Genomic DNA, 16,296 nt, shown 5'->3' with positions numbered 1-16,296 from the left:
TAAACTTTTTGAGACATAGAGATTATTATATTATTATTGGTCAATGATCACTATCTTGCTATATAATTCGAAGAGAAGGAAGACTCCTAGTAAAATATGGAGGCTTGAAAATTGAAGCTAATAGTATTAATTAGTCTATTAAATTGGTAAGTGGGCTGGTGTATTGGATAATTATGAATGCATAATAAATAAAATATGGGCCTTTGGTTACTTAGCTTTCCAATTCATTTATACTATTATTTACTTTATTTATTATTTTGTGTGAAAGGAGGATCCTTTTCAAGTAATTCATTGGTATCAATCTCTTTCCTGCAAAATTTCGCCTCCAGCAGCAAACGACGATCTGCCTAATCCCTTTCTGTATTACAATTGATTCACCCAGAAATCTTATCTAAAGGTGTGAGCTTCACCCATTAATTTTATTATGTGTTTTTGCATATGTGTTCTTGTTCAGTTATTCTTATGGAGCCTTGATTTATCATGGGACCAAATCGTCTTTTCTTCTTATCTCATTTTGATACTGAAATTTCGTGGAAATTGGGAATTCTTAATGGGTCAATTTCCGATGGGTTGTTGGAGATTTCTAGGTTAGGAAAAGGCATGAAACAATAACAATATAAATCAGAATCTATCCAGCCCCTTTAATTTTCGGTGGATGGTTTCTGTTTGAGTGTCTTGTATGGGATTGCAATTGAAATGTTGTTGCTGAAATTTGTGACATTATTTTTATATATTTATTGGGGTTCTATGTATTCATGTTTACAAAGCTGAGAACTTTTTATTATATTCCTAGGATGCTCATAATCAAAAAATTTAGTGTGATACTTGCCCTAAAATTCCCTCGTTAAACCAAGGATTTTAGTTTTTGAGTGTCATTAGGCTTGTTGATGCGATTGGTGTAGACCGAAACTTAATTGATCATTGGCTTGGAGAATCTGTTACGGTGCATTACAAGTTGTTTATGGTGGAATGGTTGTATATAATTTTTGCTCTCATCATCGACATATTAATGGTAGTGGTCTTGTTATCGAGATGATGATTATCAATGCATTGTGGATGCGCTTCTATTAGTAATGATGTCCTATCTGGTTCGTTATCAAATGATGGGCAAAACCAAGGCCGTGCAACTTTTACATATTTGTTTGAGCTATGAAAGTTTATCTCACAACAAGAGGTTGTTATGTCTTGTTGCAATTTGAGTTTTACGTGTGAGTACATATATTTCTGTGTGATCAAAACCACAAGCCACAATGCTTCCTTCTTGAATGAATTTTTATCGTTTTGCCATTCCATCTTAGTTTTGTTTTATGTTTGCTCGTAATCTGCTCTTTCAGTGCTCAGTTTTTCATTCTTATGAACAATTCAGGGGTCCTGTGTTGCTGATTATTCTATGGCGTCTTTCAAAGCATTCTTGAACAGTCCCGTTGGTCCAAAAACAACTCACTTTTGGGGCCCTGTTGCTAACTGGGGCTTTGTTATTGCTGTAAGATAATCCACCTCGAAGAAAAAAATAGAATTTAGTTTTCACAGCTGCATTTTTGCTCAATTGTTTAATTGATGTTTCATTACGCAGGGACTAGTAGACATGAAAAAACCTCCAGAAATGATTTCTGGCAACATGACTGGAGGTTTGGAGTTGGATTTCTCAGATTAATTATCTTTTGACATGTCCTAATGTGTGTGTTTTCCCTTGTTTTGTTCTATGTTTAATGGTGCAGCAATGTGTGTATATTCTGCATTGTTCATGAGGTTTGCTTGGATGGTTCAGCCGCGCAACTATCTGTTACTTGCCTGCCATGCTTCAAATGAGACGGTGCAACTTTATCAACTCTCCCGCTGGGCCAAGGGTCAAGGGTAAGCTCTGACTCGATGCTTCTTCCTCTATGTTCTCCATTGGTTTATTTTGAGAAACGTATATACGCCATTCCATTGTTATTCATAGATACAATCAGTGGAACAAAGTCTCCATGCAATTGCGTGTTGAGTCTGATCATATATAAGTGTAACTAATGTATGTTTCCGTCACTAGGTACTTGGGAGAGAAGAAAGCCGAAGCCTCTCCTCAATGAATAGAATGCTAGGGATGCTCTGTGTTCTCTCTTTAGAGCTGAATTGCAGCTTACCATCCATCTGCTACAATGGAAATGGAAAATAAAAGGCTTGTATATGATTCAAAATTGTTACTACCTTGAGAAACTATTTCTCCTCAAGACTCATGGAGAGTATTGTGTATCAAAGATTCTCTAATTTGTTATGTTTCAAAATCAAGCTAAGATTTCTACTGTTGTGAAGATGTTCCTTTCTATTCAATGCATGTTGAAATATGTAGCCTTGGAAACTCATTTGGATTATCCTACTATTTGCTAGTATACTGGAGTAGCTTTTTTATTGGCATATAAGCTTTGGTAGGGTTAAAAAAATCAAATGCTAATGCATAATAACCAAATAACTAAATACGGAGGTCATTTTTAGATACCAAATAAGTTATTTTTAGTTTATAACACGAAGGTTATTTTTAGATTGTTTTGGTTCATACGTGTTCAAACCACTTATATGAATTAAAACAATTTTAAAATGATATAATCAGTATCTAAAAATGTCATCCATGTGATCATTTTAATTTTAATCTAATGATTGATATTTAATCTCTATGATTTAGAATTTACTTATTTTTTAATAACTAGTACTATACTAAATCTAATAGCACATGTACACAGTTACATAACTAGAAGTACAAAAATGCAAATAGTATCATACTCCTATTAAGTATAGTAATTTAAATAGAATTTACACATAATCACAAATTAATCAGCAGTAATTAGTAGTAAGAAATAACTTCGTGTGAGAATCAACCTACGTCCGCGGTCCGCCCATAGCCGGCCGCGCCAATGGGTACCAATCTTGAAATTATCAGTCTAATATTTGGAATTACCAGAGTAAGCATATTAAATACGCATAATGTTTAATGTATCTCATATAAAAATGCATTTAATAATTAGTTGAATGCGTATTTTCAGTACCTCAACATAGGAATAAAGTGGAGTAGAATTATCATCTAACAAGTTGGCTATAAATAACTTGTCGGAAATACATATCTACATTTCTACATACATTTATTAAGTAGTACCAAAATTGTGAGGAATGATATGCTACATCTTTTTCTCTCGTCTGGCACACGTTTAGTGTGGTTAGTTTAGATTTATGTATTTAGTTTGATTCTAATACATTTTTTGAAAAAAATTATAAAACTCAAAGTTCGATTACTCGTTTTTTCTATAGTTACAAATTAATTAATAAAAAAAAATCAAACTTTGATTTTTATAAATTTTATGAAATTAAAATTTACAATAACATTTATTAATATATGAGAATTAAACTAAATCAAAACAAACAACGTTAAACGTACATCAAATGGGAGCGGTGCTCACATAAGATATGTCAGTATTTAGCTTATAATTCCTCACTAAATTGAACCTTTGTTAGTCCAGAACCTTTGTCCTAGCGACAAGGAACTCAGACATTAATGTATGAAGTGTCAAGTTCGAGCCCTCTTAACGTCAGTTGTAATTTCCTTTTTCATGTAGGAGTTAATTTTTTTAAAAATTAAAATTGAACCTTTGTTATATATACCTTACATATAAATTTTGATTCGATTGCCACTAGAAATATTTTTTTCTTTTAAAACACTCTCATTTACCGAATTTAGAACACTTTCACAAAAAGTGCATAGAACACCAAAATTATTACTTCTACCTGACTACCACTACCATAAGTGTATGATAGAAACAACAATATTGACCTCTTTTTATACAAACAACAATATTGTTGGTCTCTACTGCACCGAACATATAATTTCTTTTTAATATTATTAAATATATTTATTATAAATTAATAATTAATCCATTTTTAATATAATTCAAACTACGACTCATATTTAATTATAATTATAGTTGTATTTATATTATTATTATTATACTATAACTAGTAGGAGTAATTAATAAATAATTATAATATAATTAATTAAAATATGAATCAAATAATAATAATTTTTATTATTTTATCTTTAGTTAGTAACTAATCAATATATTATTAATAAACATTAATATTATGAATAATATTCTTAATGGAATAGAAAACGATTAAATATATCATTAGATGTTTCCGTTCTAAAATGATAGTAGTATAAAACAATTGAATTGAATATTTAATTAGTTTAAACAATTGATTTAATTAGAAGGTGTTTTGTCCTTAATTTATACTAGCTCTGTCCATAAAAAATACTCCATCCGTCCCACAAAGATTGTCTCAGTTCATTTTCTGTACTCATTTTACAAAAATAATAATAAATAGGTAAAGTTGAAAGAGAGTAAAACAAAAGAATAAATAATGTAGGTAAGACTATTCTCTACATTATTCTCTCTTTTACTTTACTTTTTCTCTACTTTAACTATTTATTATTATTTTTATAAAACGAGTGTGAAAAAGGAAATGAGACAATATTTCTGGGACGGAGGGAGTAACAAAGTTATAAATTACATGAATTTTCATGCATAATTGGTGAAGTAAGAGAGAGAGAGAGGTGGTGGAAGTACTATTAGTGATTGTAGGGTCTACATTTAGAATGACGGTATGATTAGTAATATTTGTTTAAATTTTTTTTAGAATTAGTATAATCTTGGTAGACATCCCAAAATAATTTTTTTGACGGAAATAGTATTATAAATGCTAATTAGGTACATGTATAAAGCACTAATAAAAAGAAGAAAAAAAAGGAAAAAGAAGAAAGATGAAACAGAACTACGAAAAAAAGGAAAGAGGAAAGGAAGAAAACAAGATATCACAAGTTTGATACTAGTAGTTATACTACTATGATTCAAAAATCACATGTTTAGTTAGTAGTACCTATGATTATTTTCATGAGATACTAAAAATATATCAAAAACTATTTTGTTCAATTATATAATCACTACCTATACAAAATTAGATAGTGAGTACCATTTATTTAGTTCACCTTAAAATTAAAATGGCTACCTATACAAAATAAATGTAACAAATAACAATAGCGTATATCCTAAAAAAAGCTGTCGGTTGACGGAATTCCGGTGAAGAAAACTGTACAACATTTTAAAAATATGGACTAATAACTAAGAGTGACAGTAGTATTACTAATTTGGAATCTATATTTATGTTAGAGTATAGCTATGAGTAAATTCAAACATCAAAATACAAAATGATGTTTATTTATTTAGGAGGATATTATTTTTTTCACTACTTCGTCCGTCCCATAAAAATAAATAAGAACACTTTCATTTTCCAATCTGTCTTATAAAAATATTTCATTTCCATTTATCAAAAATTCTCTAAAACTCATTACTAATATACATTAATTTATTTACGCCATCGTAACTCATGAACTAACTATTAATAATGATTCTAATATTGGAAAGGCGCCTATTATAAGATTAAAAATGTTATAATTGAAGGTGACATTCATCTACAAACATAAATATATCCTGAAATCGATTTGTCAGTGACTCGCGCCTTTACTCTTTAGTCTTTTCTGCACCATTCACAGCATCGCCACTACCAAACCATGGCGTCGCCCCAGCCCGATCCCGAAACCGAGCTCGATCAATCCCTAACCACTTTAGAAAAGTTCCTCGGCCTCCTCGGCTTCTGCCACCACACTCTCCTCCGCGCCACGCTCTCCTGGCTCGCCTTCCTCCTCCTCGCCGTCGCTCTTCCTCTCGCCGCGATCGAGCTCTCCCGATGCTCCGCCTGCGAGAAACTCGAGATCGAGACCTTCGAGCTCCAAATTCTCGTCTCGCGGGCGGTGGTCGCCGCCGTTTCTCTCCTCTGCGTCTCGAGGAACCTCCGCAAGTACGGAATCCGGAAGGCGCTCTTCGTCGATCGCTGCCATGGCCGCATGACGGAGTTCCGGAAACAGTATATTCACAGAATTCGTGTAAGTTTTTTTATGAGACTATCAACTTCCACTTTTTTTTGTTTTTTAATCGATTAAGCCACGTCAGTTTTTCCCCCTTTGTTTATTCAAACCTAATGTAGTTTTAATTGTGGTAATTTGGTTAGTACAGCAAGGAATTCATGTTTGATACAGTGCATCATGGTGAATGATATACAGTGATGTGATTTAGTTGCACGCTGATAATGTGATTTAGTTGACTAAATTCCGATATTTGTGCCCTATGTTTCAGAGATGATCACAAAGTGCTTGCTTAGCTGCTGATTTTGTGTTTATTGTTATTTTAATTTTTTTTGTGAAGTGATATCTTGGAATGTTAACTTACTTTATCCTCAATTTTGAGCAGGTATTTTACTGGCTATTGGGTTCGTGGTTTGGGGTGTGCCTTGTACTGAAGACCGGGCGCGAGGTTGCTCGTCTAGTGTATCTGCACAATGGTTCTTGGGGGCTGTCTATTATCCTGTTGATCATTTGCTTGTTGTCTTGGTCATATTCGACATTGGTGTTTCTATCCGGATGTGCTTTATTTAATTTGGTGGGGAATTTGCAAATAATACACTTCGAAAACTATGGGAAAGTTCTTGAGAAGGATTTGGATGTTTCTCTCTACATCGAGGAGCACATGACTCTAACCTTCGACTTATCAAAGATTAGTCACAGGTTCCGAATCTTTCTTCTGCTGGAGTTCTTGATCGTCACGGCAAGCCAGTTTGTCACATTGTTGGAGGCAACAGAAAATCAGGGTATCATCAATATCATCAATGGAGGTGATTTTGCAGTAAGTACTTGTTTCTTTTGAGAGTGCCTTCTAATATTTCAAGCATATATTGACACTTTAACTTTGCTATGTGTGTATGATATTTTGTGATATATAAGCTAAATACAGTGAGGATTCATTGGTTTGCCAATTCTATCATATGCAGGTGCTATCAATTGTTCAATTAGTGGGAATCATTCTCTGTCTGAGTGCAGCAGCTAAGATTTCTCACAGAGCCCAAAGTCTTGGCTCAGTTGCTAGTAGATGGCATGCATTAGTTACTTGCAATGCAAATGATGGCTCGGGTTCTGGAAATGCTGAAAATGGTGGAAATGCTGAACCCCATCCTTCTGGTTCATTATCTTTTAATTGTTCAGAGAGTGACTTGGAATCTGCTGATTACATGCCTCTGCCGTCAAATATACACCCCACGCCTTCTAAGTCTTCATATGAAAGGAGACAAGCATTTGGTATGTACTATTTCTCATAATTATCTGAGCAGGATTAGCATTATCTTGATTCTTGTAACGGACAAATCTAAGCCTCACGAAACATCCTTACTTACAGCTTGCTATAACAGTTTTAAATTACATACTGTAGTTTTTTTAATATCAGAACCAATAGTTAAATAGCTATTCAGTGATGCTAAGTTGGCATAAAATGCTCTAAAAATGTAGCTGGCACCTCCCACCATGACTGTTTCAGTAAGACTGCGGCATTTAAATCTCTGATGTGCAAAGTAGTGAAAGTGGACATGAAGTACATTGGAGTTATGATACAAAGATATTTGGTTAGTTATGCAGTGTTACACTCTAGTATAACATTTCAGTGAAAATTAAGTGTGGTATGATGATTTTCTTACATCTAGTACTAGTATTAGGGAATCTTAACCATATGACCAATACTTGTGGGCGCTCATGTTTAAGTTTAGTTTATATTACCAGATTCTTGTCATACTTTTGCAATCATATCTTATGTATCTGTTGAGTGAAACAGATCAATTTTTAGTTCAAGAAATATGAGAATGATAGCTTATTCTGCTGTCGGCATATGTTTCTGTTGAGAAAAAGAATTTCTTTTTCTTTCTTATTTCTAATATTATTGTTATTTTTTTCTTGATCTCTTCTAAGTTCATGATATGCCAATTCTGATAGTGTGTGCCATTTAAATTGTAGTTACATATGTGCAATCCAACACCGGTGGATTCACAATCTTTGGATGGATCGTGGACCGTATGCTGATCAATACAATCTTCTTCATTGAGCTATCCCTCGTTTTCTTCGTCCTCGGCAAGACAATCACTGTCACCATCAGATAATCAGGATCAATATCTGAAATCCCTATTTTATTACATGGGGCAACTTAATGTTTAGTATAGATGAAACTTTTAGTCGATAGTTAATCGTACGTCTCATCTCATGTAGTTCCTTGTATGCGGTCGATGAGGCTTATCCTTATATCTTTGAATTATATCATTAGGCTGTATATGTGGCATTGGTGATGCAAATTTATGCTATTTCTGGTATCAACCAAAGATTTTTATTTTCAATCGCTCAACTTGTTTTGCGAGTTTCCAAAGCTTCATTTTTATCTAATTATTTTGAAACCTGTGCCTTTCACATTTCTGCGACGAATATATTGCATAATCTTTCCACAAACAAGAATCTGCACAGCTTCAGGTACATTGCTTTTCCTCTTTATACCATCCACCATACCTAACTGATTCAATATTAGGCAATTTCTCTCGTGTAATGTAATGAGAAATCAATGATTATGTATTGAGAATTGAAATTCAGAGAATCGGCAAGATGAGCAAATCCTATTGAAGACATTTCATTAATCTGCATATATATATCTGTATATTTGTTGTTCGGATTAGAAGATATAAACACAGGTTATGAGCATCTATGAGATACAAGAGGCATTTTCCTGCTATTAAATGCAATGCAGTATATGAACAATATTTGTGCCTGTGTTTTATGCATGATGTTCTCTTGCATGAGGGTGTTGGTTGGTCTATTATTGCAGATATATGATTAGCTTAGGTTCCTATATAAGGTGCCAGAATGTTGAGGCAATCACCTCGTAGAAGTCAGAGGATTAGTGGGATGAAGGTGAAGCATGTGTTGCAAGTGTCTGTGCTCCTTGGGGTTTGCATCTGGTTGGTGTTTTACCAGATGCCTCACCCCAACGATGGCAGATCCTTTTCTAAACCCGGGATCAAACTCTCACAGAAGCTGCGTACTGCCAGTGAGATCAAGTTGGGGAGAAAGGATCTAAAGCTGAAGACAACAACACTAGTGGAAACCGAGGGCCCGGATGTCACCAAGATAGATGCTGATGGCAAGGAAACAGAGAAAAAAGATGTGGAGGGGAAGAAAGATGGTGATGACAAGGAAACTGAGAAAAAAGATGGGGAGAAGAAGCAAGGTGACGGTGACAAGAAAACAGAGAAAAAAGACGGTGATGACAGGAAAACAAAGAAAAAAGAGAAGCAGAAGCAAGATGGCGGTGAGAGGAAAACAGAGAAAAAAGATGGTGATGACAAGAAAATAAAGAAGAAAGATGGTGATAACAAGGAAAAAGAGAAGAAATATGGCGGTGACAAGATAACAAAGAAGAGAGATGGTGATGGTGACAAGAAAAAAGAGAAGAAGAAGCAAGACGGCAATAACAAGGAAACAGAGAAAAAAGACGGTGATGACAAGGAAAAAGAGAAGAAAAGGAAGAAGCAGCAGAAGAAAGATGGTGATGACAAGAAAAAAGATGAGGACGCTAAAGAAAGCAAGGGCAAAGATGAGAAGAGCAAAAAGAAGAAAAGCAAGGAAGAAGAAGATGAAGATGAGAGGAGAAGAAAGAAGGGATTGGGTCAGCAAAGGATAAGAGGAACAATCACTGAGGATTTCAATTCCTCACCAAGAACAACTGAAGGAGCTGACTCTCCATCCCCATCACTTTGAATTCTCTTACCATGAGATGACATGTCTATCAACTAGAATTCTATTTCCCATCTTGTGTAGATGTTAATATTTTCTTTTTGAGAGTTCATTTTTTTTAGTCTGGAAAGTGGGTATATAAAATCCTAGAAGAAATCGCCGACCAATAGCGTATTGTAAATATTGGTTGCTGATTTCACATCATAATAAAATCTGAGTTTTTAGTTAGTGTAAAAATCCAGATCTTGTAACTTGTCGAGATTTCAAATGGTGAAGCCAGCTAGATCATCAGTATCATAGAAATGAAGCTTAGAGATAACAAACATTATGCTATTTCATGGAAAACATATATCAATATCAAACAATCAGTATCTACTTAGTTTAAGCTATTGAAACTACTCCTACCTCTAAATTGCATATCTGTTTTGTGCTGAATGCTTTGAGTTGGAACGAGTTGCGGAATGTTCCTTGAGCAATTCAACGACCCGTCTCATGGACGGCCTGCTTGTGGGCAGTTCAGCAGTGCATGATAAGGCCACATTAAGAAGCTTCTCAGCCTCTCTGTAGTCGACTGAAGATGTGTCCATCCGTGGATCCAACACCCGATCCAAACTAGTGATACCGATGCTCCCAGTTGCGCTCCCCCGATCACACGACAGTGCTTCTCTTGTTACCCACTTAACAATGTTGTTGTTCTCTCCCAGTGATTCATCATTGGCCTTCTTACCCGTCACCAGCTCCAGCAGCACCACTCCGAAGCTGTACACGTCGCTCTTCTCAGTCACTCTCGATGTGTAGCCGTATTCTGCACCATGTTAATAACACAGATCATGATTCCTGATACTATAAGGTAGTGTTTAATAGGAGTATACAGTATTGAATTATTTCCTCCTCATTTTAAGGATTTTTATGCAGTTATCTCAAATTATAGAACTAAACAAGGCTTTTATATGCTAAATCTCAGTAGCAAACGTCCTAATTCTACTCACCTGGTGCAATATAGCCGTAAGAGCCGGCTACACGCGACATGGCTTCATCGCCCTGCTTCAACGCCTTGGCCAGCCCAAAATCAGCTACTTTAGGTCTGAACTCCTCATCCAGCAATATGTTGTTGGGCTTGACATCCCTATGCACAATCGCAGGCACGCAGTCATGGTGCAGATAGGCGAGGCCCTGAGCAGCCCCGACTGCAATGGCGAACCTCTTAGGCCAGTCGAGCAAGAGCCCACCCTGGTCTCCGTACAGCACATCCCCCAAGCTCCCATTCTCAACATAACTGTAGACCAGCACCATAAAATCCTCACCAACGCAGCTAAACAACAATTTCACAATGTTACCATGCCTAATCCTCCCCAGTATCTCCATCTCCGCCCTCAACATTCCATCGGCCTCTGCTACTCCCTTGGGCTGCCAGAACCTCTTGGCAGCCACCATCTGCCCGCTCTTCAGCCTGACACGGTACACCTGACCCGACCCTCCAGACCCGATAAGGTTTTCATCAGTCAATGAGGCCAGAACTTGCTCCTCCTCAAAGCCAATCTTCTGGAACGAAGTGATCTTCCAGGGCTTCCGATTTCTGCTGCCAAAGATGAATTTCCTAGTCTTGTAGATGAGCCAAACTAGTGATACAACGAGTACGAATGCCAGAACCGAGAGAAGCACAATCATGACCAAGCTCACGGGCTTCGGCCTTGAGCAAGGAGGCAGAGGCCGAAGATCCGGACAGCATAAATCCGGATTCCCCATTAGACTTGAGAGAAAAAACTTTTTATTAAAACCAAGCGGCACTCTTCCACGGAGCCTATTGTTAGACACATTGAACTCGTTCAGCTTCAGTTTCGTAAGCTCCTCCGGAATCACACCGGAAAGAAAATTATTAGAAAGATTCAAGAACGTCAGCACCGGAAGATCGCCTAACCCAGCCGGGATTTCACCGGAAAATTGATTTTCCGACAAATCCAACTGCGTTAACTCGCCCCAAGACGATACGCCTTTGGGGATTTCACCAATGAGCCTATTACCTTGAATGTGGAGCTCCTGCAATTTGACCAGATCAGTAATGCAAGAAGGCAGCTCGCCGGAAAGCTGGTTCTGGCTAGAATCTATTTTCCTCAGCTCCTGCAGCCCACAGGTTTCAGCCGGAAAGCGGCCGGAAAACTTGTTGCCGGATATCAACAACTGTTCCAGTGATTTTGCACTAGAAATAGAGCTCGGAATTGAACCTTCCAACATGTTGTCACTGAGCTCGATGTATTGAAGATCGATGAATCCCCAAAATCCATAAGGTACGGCTCCAGATAACTGGTTTTTTTGAATTCTTACGTACGTTAAGCTGCTGCATTCACCGTATGATTCTGGTATTTCACCGGAAATTCTGTTGCCGAAAACTATCAAACTCTGCAGCTTCTTTCTGTTGCACAAATTGTGAGGCAAGGAGCCTTCCAGATTGTTGTTGGAAACGTCGATTTCTTCCAAATCCGAATTCATACCCAAATATTCCGGTATTGCGCCTGACAACTTGTTGTTGAATAGTCGTAGCTCAATGAGGTTTGGATTCGTAGCTAGAATTTCTGGTATCTCTCCGTCAAAAAAATTGTCATTCAGATGCAACGACTCAAGCTGCAAGCCTGCTAGGGTTTCTGGAATCCTCCCGGAGAGATTATTTTCTGACGCATCGAACCGGCGCAAAGAAGTGAGATCGGAGAACGTATCCGGAAGTTCGCCGGAAAACTGGTTTCCGAACAATTCGATTTGCACTACATACTTCAGCCGGCCAATCGTGCCAGGAATTTTTCCGGCGAGATTGTTATTCGACACATCGAAGTTTCTAATCGAGGCGAGATTGCCGATTGATTCAGGAATTTCTCCGATTAGGTTTGTGTACATCGATTCGAACCACTCGAGCTTCACCAGCCGTCCGATGTTGAAAGGCAGTGAGCTCGGAACGAATGGATTCACAGACAGCACGAGTTGAGTTAACTCGGTCAGATTGGAGACGAACTCCGGTATCGATCCGTTGAGCAGGTTCGAGCCGAGCATCAGGACCTGCAGTTTCGGCAGATTGACGAAGCTCGCCGGAATCTCGCCGGAGAAATTGTTGTAGGAGAAATCCAGCGCCGTGAGGTTCGCGAACTGCACAGGGAACTCCGGCAGACTGCCGACGAAGTTATTGTAGGAGAGGTTGAGTGCTGCAATATGAGAGCACAGGGAAATCGTATCGGAAGTAATGCTGCCGCCGAGACTGTTTCCGGTTAGGTTTATATAGCGCAGCGACGAAATCCGGCAGAAATCGGCGGGGAAGTTGCCGGAGATGTTGAAATCGGAGAGATCGACGGCAACGACGCTGCGGTTTGCGGCATCGCAGGCAATGCCGGTCCAGCTGCATGGTGCGTTGGGGGCCGACTCGATCCAGTCGTGGAGTGTTCGGAGCGGGTCGTGGAGCTGAGCCTCCTTGACCCGGAGTAGGACGGCGGCGTCTCTGTTATTGGAGGAATTTGCCACAGCGCACAGAGTGACGAAGAGAAGTGCGTTTATGAGGACTTGATGATTATTCGATTTGTTAGCTGCGGCCATGGCTGTTCAAGTTGAAGAATGATTGCAGATTTCATTCCATAATTATGTGTGTTTATGATTAGACAATAATTAGGGGTAATTGGTTATACTATTACTAGTACTATCAGTTAAATCACAATCGACGTTTAATCGATTAATCAATGTCACCAAATTATGCAAGTAAATTTTAATTTAATATCACTTTCCCCGGTCCTATAAAAATATGGACATTTGGGACAACACGATTAGTGCTCCTACTTCCGTCTCACTCAACATGTCCACGTTCTTAAGTGACATATGTCCACATTCTTAAATGATACTATGAGATTTTAGGAGGAGTTGTTAGGTTGAATAAGTAATTAGAAAAAAGTAGTTGAATATTTTAATAAGGAGAGAAGAGATGAATTTATTTTCAAATATAAAAAGTTAACATCTTGAATGAAATAAATTGAAAATGAAAAATGTACATCTTGAGTAAGACGGAGGGACTACATAATTAGTAAGCAGTTAAATAGATAAGAATAAGAATAGTTAAAATATTGTCCAATATATTCATGGAAAATATAATTAATTGCAACATACGACATTATACATATTGTAATATCATTGAAAATAAATATTACTACAATGACATTAGTTAAATTAATTAGGAGAAAGAATATATTTTTCAAATTTTGAACCTCAATTCAGTGAATATATTTTGCAAATTTTGATCTTCAATTCAGTTCTAATCGGTTAATCGACTAATATATCAGTTTAATCGATCAGTTAGTAGCTAACCAATCGCCATAACGGTCTGGTCCTAAATCTTTGTTGTATCCGTAGTTTCATATTCAATACTCCCTCCATTTTAGTTAAGATGACCCCTTTCTTTTTTGTCACATATTTTAGAAAAATGATTGTAATAAATAATAAAAGTGAGTAATAGAGAGAATAATATGTAGGTAATCTTATTGTCAATTTTTCATTTTTCCAAAACTAAGTGCGAAAAAGAAATGGGTAATCTTAACTGCGACAGATGGAGTAGTATTTTTTATTCGACTAGAACCGAAACAACCGATTAAGCACACAAATAGTAGATATATAAGGACGTGTATTAGTCTCGTCGGTTAGTTAGGGCAATCACAGTAGTGCCCTATAAATCCCTTCATCCCCATTTCTCGCATGTCACGTCAACATTTTATCTTCAAGCCCAAGGAATCTACAATAGCTCCCTAAATTATGCACATAAAATCCGCTTATCCCCATTTTCACAAGTATTTTTCATTAAATTTTTTTTTGTGTTATCAAATAAAATAAAATAGTAGAATAAAATAAATTAAAGGTAATACAAAAAATATTTAATGTAAAAAAATTTACAAAGCAAAATAGAATACATAGGAAATAAAAAAAACTAGTAGAAAAAAATTAATATTTATGGATAAGAGATTCGAGTGAAGGGGCGATAAATGGGGTGAAAAATATGGTATTTATAGAATGAAAATAGTAGAAAAATAAATAATAATAATAATAATAATAATAATAATAATAATAATAATAATAATAATAATAATATTAAAATCATTAAGAGATCGGCGGTTTTATCTTCCGAAGGCGCTGCAATAACGCCCGTGAAATCCAACGATGATCGGCGCGCCTGATGCATAAGGCGGGTTCGTCAGCAGTTTCATCGGCGGTTGGCTTGCAATAGGACCGATAAAATTGCCAATCGCATAGGGCAAATTAATGAGTTTTTAATTTGTCTGACCAAATGGAAAGATCTAATCAATTGCTAATATTTTTCCTCCTACATAGTTCCTCCTAGAGTGATGATATTTTAAATTTGATATGATAATGAAGTCAGTATTGTCTAAATGATAAGATAAGATTCCAATTTATTAAAGTTTGAAGTTGTAGGTTTTGTGATTAAACATGTGAGTGATTGTGAATTATACTTAGCTTAAGCATGTGAGTGGGTGTGAATTTCAATCTAAATTGTGTTTAGCTTAAGCATGTGAGCGGAAGTGAATTCCAATCAATATCAATTGATTGTTTATTCATTTTAATTTTCAGAAGGCTGTTAACAAAATAATTTAGTAGACAGTTTTTAAGAAATTTGGATGTTGGATGTCACTTAAAAAGGTATTCATACAAGCCATTTTAATGGAAATACATAAATTAGAAATGCAAAGTTTTCGATTTAATGGGATTACTGAGATTATTTTACCATCCTTTTGGGTATTGATAATGATTAATGATATATAGTAGACCAAAAATTTACAAATAATGAATCAACTGAAATACTAACAAAAATATATGAATAAGTAACTCAAATATGGTAACTAGGGTATTATTTGTCCTATACCAAATTGGGTGCATGATTTTGGCTTTATAAATGTACGAATGGATTAATATCGTAATATTGATAAGTAAGTGATCCTTCTTAGAGCACTCCCAATGGAGGTGGCGAATTCTCGGCGATAAATCGCCGATTATCGCCGAATTATCGCCGGCCATTGTGGCGAAGTCGGCGATAATTCGGCGATAATGTTACCGTTGCTTCGCCGAGTGGCGATTTATCGCCGGATTATCGCCGAGCGATCGCCGGCATGTTCGATGAGTATCTGCAATGCGGCGAGACGACTGGCAACGAGTGCCTGAAGAATTTCTGTCAGGGCGTGCGAGAGATATTTGGGGAGCACTACCTTCGCTCGCCGGACGCAGCTGACTGCCAGTTCCTACTGGATTGGCACTGGAGGACCCACGGCTTTCCGGGGATGCTCGGCAGCATCGACTGTATGCACTGGCAGTGGAAGAACTGCCCAACCGCGTGGCGAGGCCAGTTTACTACCGGCTACAAAGGTACGCATCCCACCATCATTCTTGAAGCCGTTGCCGACCAACGGCTTTGGATTTGGCATGCTTATTTTGGTATAGCCGGGTCGAACAACGACCTAAATGTTCTCAATTCCTCGCCCCTTTTCAACGAGCGGATCAACGGATTAGGCCCCTCCATCGAATTCACGGCCAATGGCAATGTGCATAACATGGGGTACTACCTGGCTGACGGCATCTATCCGCAATGGCCC

At 37.0% G+C, this 16,296-nt stretch overlaps 4 protein-coding genes across 4 annotated transcripts; 3 read left to right on the top strand and 1 right to left on the bottom strand.

The window, feature by feature from the left end:
- The first annotated feature begins 237 nt into the window (after positions 1 to 237).
- Positions 238 to 2,285, top strand: LOC125212040 (mitochondrial pyruvate carrier 1). Its single transcript, XM_048112064.2, has 5 exons — positions 238 to 397; positions 1,367 to 1,483; positions 1,574 to 1,628; positions 1,719 to 1,854; positions 2,030 to 2,285. The coding sequence occupies exons 2-5, from the start codon at positions 1,391 to 1,393 to the stop codon at positions 2,067 to 2,069; spliced, it is 324 nt and encodes a 107-aa protein (XP_047968021.1). The 5' UTR covers positions 238 to 397; positions 1,367 to 1,390; the 3' UTR covers positions 2,070 to 2,285.
- A 3,228-nt stretch (positions 2,286 to 5,513) lies between these two features.
- On the top strand, positions 5,514 to 8,289 carry LOC125213088 (uncharacterized). Its single transcript, XM_048113448.2, has 4 exons — positions 5,514 to 5,965; positions 6,330 to 6,761; positions 6,907 to 7,210; positions 7,916 to 8,289. Exons 1-4 carry the CDS (start codon positions 5,594 to 5,596, stop codon positions 8,056 to 8,058), a joined length of 1,251 nt encoding a protein of 416 aa, XP_047969405.1. The 5' UTR covers positions 5,514 to 5,593; the 3' UTR covers positions 8,059 to 8,289.
- LOC125213089 (uncharacterized) lies at positions 8,282 to 9,904 on the top strand. The gene is made up of 2 exons (XM_048113449.2): positions 8,282 to 8,419; positions 8,769 to 9,904. The coding sequence occupies exon 2, from the start codon at positions 8,807 to 8,809 to the stop codon at positions 9,698 to 9,700; it is 894 nt and encodes a 297-aa protein (XP_047969406.1). The 5' UTR covers positions 8,282 to 8,419; positions 8,769 to 8,806; the 3' UTR covers positions 9,701 to 9,904.
- An 88-nt stretch (positions 9,905 to 9,992) lies between these two features.
- Positions 9,993 to 13,307, bottom strand: LOC125213087 (LRR receptor-like serine/threonine-protein kinase HSL2). Its single transcript, XM_048113447.2, has 2 exons — positions 10,666 to 13,307; positions 9,993 to 10,481 (listed from the first exon to the last, which is right to left on the bottom strand). Exons 1-2 carry the CDS (start codon positions 13,247 to 13,249, stop codon positions 10,084 to 10,086), a joined length of 2,982 nt encoding a protein of 993 aa, XP_047969404.1. The 5' UTR covers positions 13,250 to 13,307; the 3' UTR covers positions 9,993 to 10,083.
- Between the last annotated feature and the right edge of the window lie 2,989 nt (positions 13,308 to 16,296).

The sequence above is a fragment of the Salvia hispanica genome, chromosome 3, assembly GCF_029641045.1.
Source record: "Salvia hispanica isolate PSC_SH4W2 chromosome 3, Shi_PSC_v1, whole genome shotgun sequence".
In the NCBI taxonomy this organism is placed as follows: Eukaryota; Viridiplantae; Streptophyta; class Magnoliopsida; order Lamiales; family Lamiaceae; genus Salvia; species Salvia hispanica.
Note: the sequence above shows the minus strand (reverse complement) of the source record. Positions and strands in the feature narration are given on the sequence as shown.

What these genes read in the sequence shown, in the direction of transcription:
- LOC125212040 (XM_048112064.2), top strand. Translation starts at nt 1,391, where the DNA reads ATGGCGTCTTTCAAAGCATTCTTGAACAGTCCCGTTGGTCCAAAAACA. An exon ending in TTCTGGCAACATGACTGGAG is followed by an intron (nt 1,629 to 1,718) that starts GTTTGGAGTTGG and finishes TTAATGGTGCAG; the next exon opens with CAATGTGTGTATATTCTGCA. An exon ending in CGCTGGGCCAAGGGTCAAGG is followed by an intron (nt 1,855 to 2,029) that starts GTAAGCTCTGAC and finishes TTCCGTCACTAG; the next exon opens with GTACTTGGGAGAGAAGAAAG.
- LOC125213088 (XM_048113448.2), top strand. Translation starts at nt 5,594, where the DNA reads ATGGCGTCGCCCCAGCCCGATCCCGAAACCGAGCTCGATCAATCCCTA. An exon ending in AGTATATTCACAGAATTCGT is followed by an intron (nt 5,966 to 6,329) that starts GTAAGTTTTTTT and finishes AATTTTGAGCAG; the next exon opens with GTATTTTACTGGCTATTGGG. An exon ending in TGAAAGGAGACAAGCATTTG is followed by an intron (nt 7,211 to 7,915) that starts GTATGTACTATT and finishes TTTAAATTGTAG; the next exon opens with TTACATATGTGCAATCCAAC.
- LOC125213089 (XM_048113449.2), top strand. Translation starts at nt 8,807, where the DNA reads ATGTTGAGGCAATCACCTCGTAGAAGTCAGAGGATTAGTGGGATGAAG.
- LOC125213087 (XM_048113447.2), bottom strand. Translation starts at nt 13,249, where the DNA reads ATGGCCGCAGCTAACAAATCGAATAATCATCAAGTCCTCATAAACGCA. An exon ending in TTACGGCTATATTGCACCAG is followed by an intron (nt 10,482 to 10,665) that starts GTGAGTAGAATT and finishes AACATGGTGCAG; the next exon opens with AATACGGCTACACATCGAGA.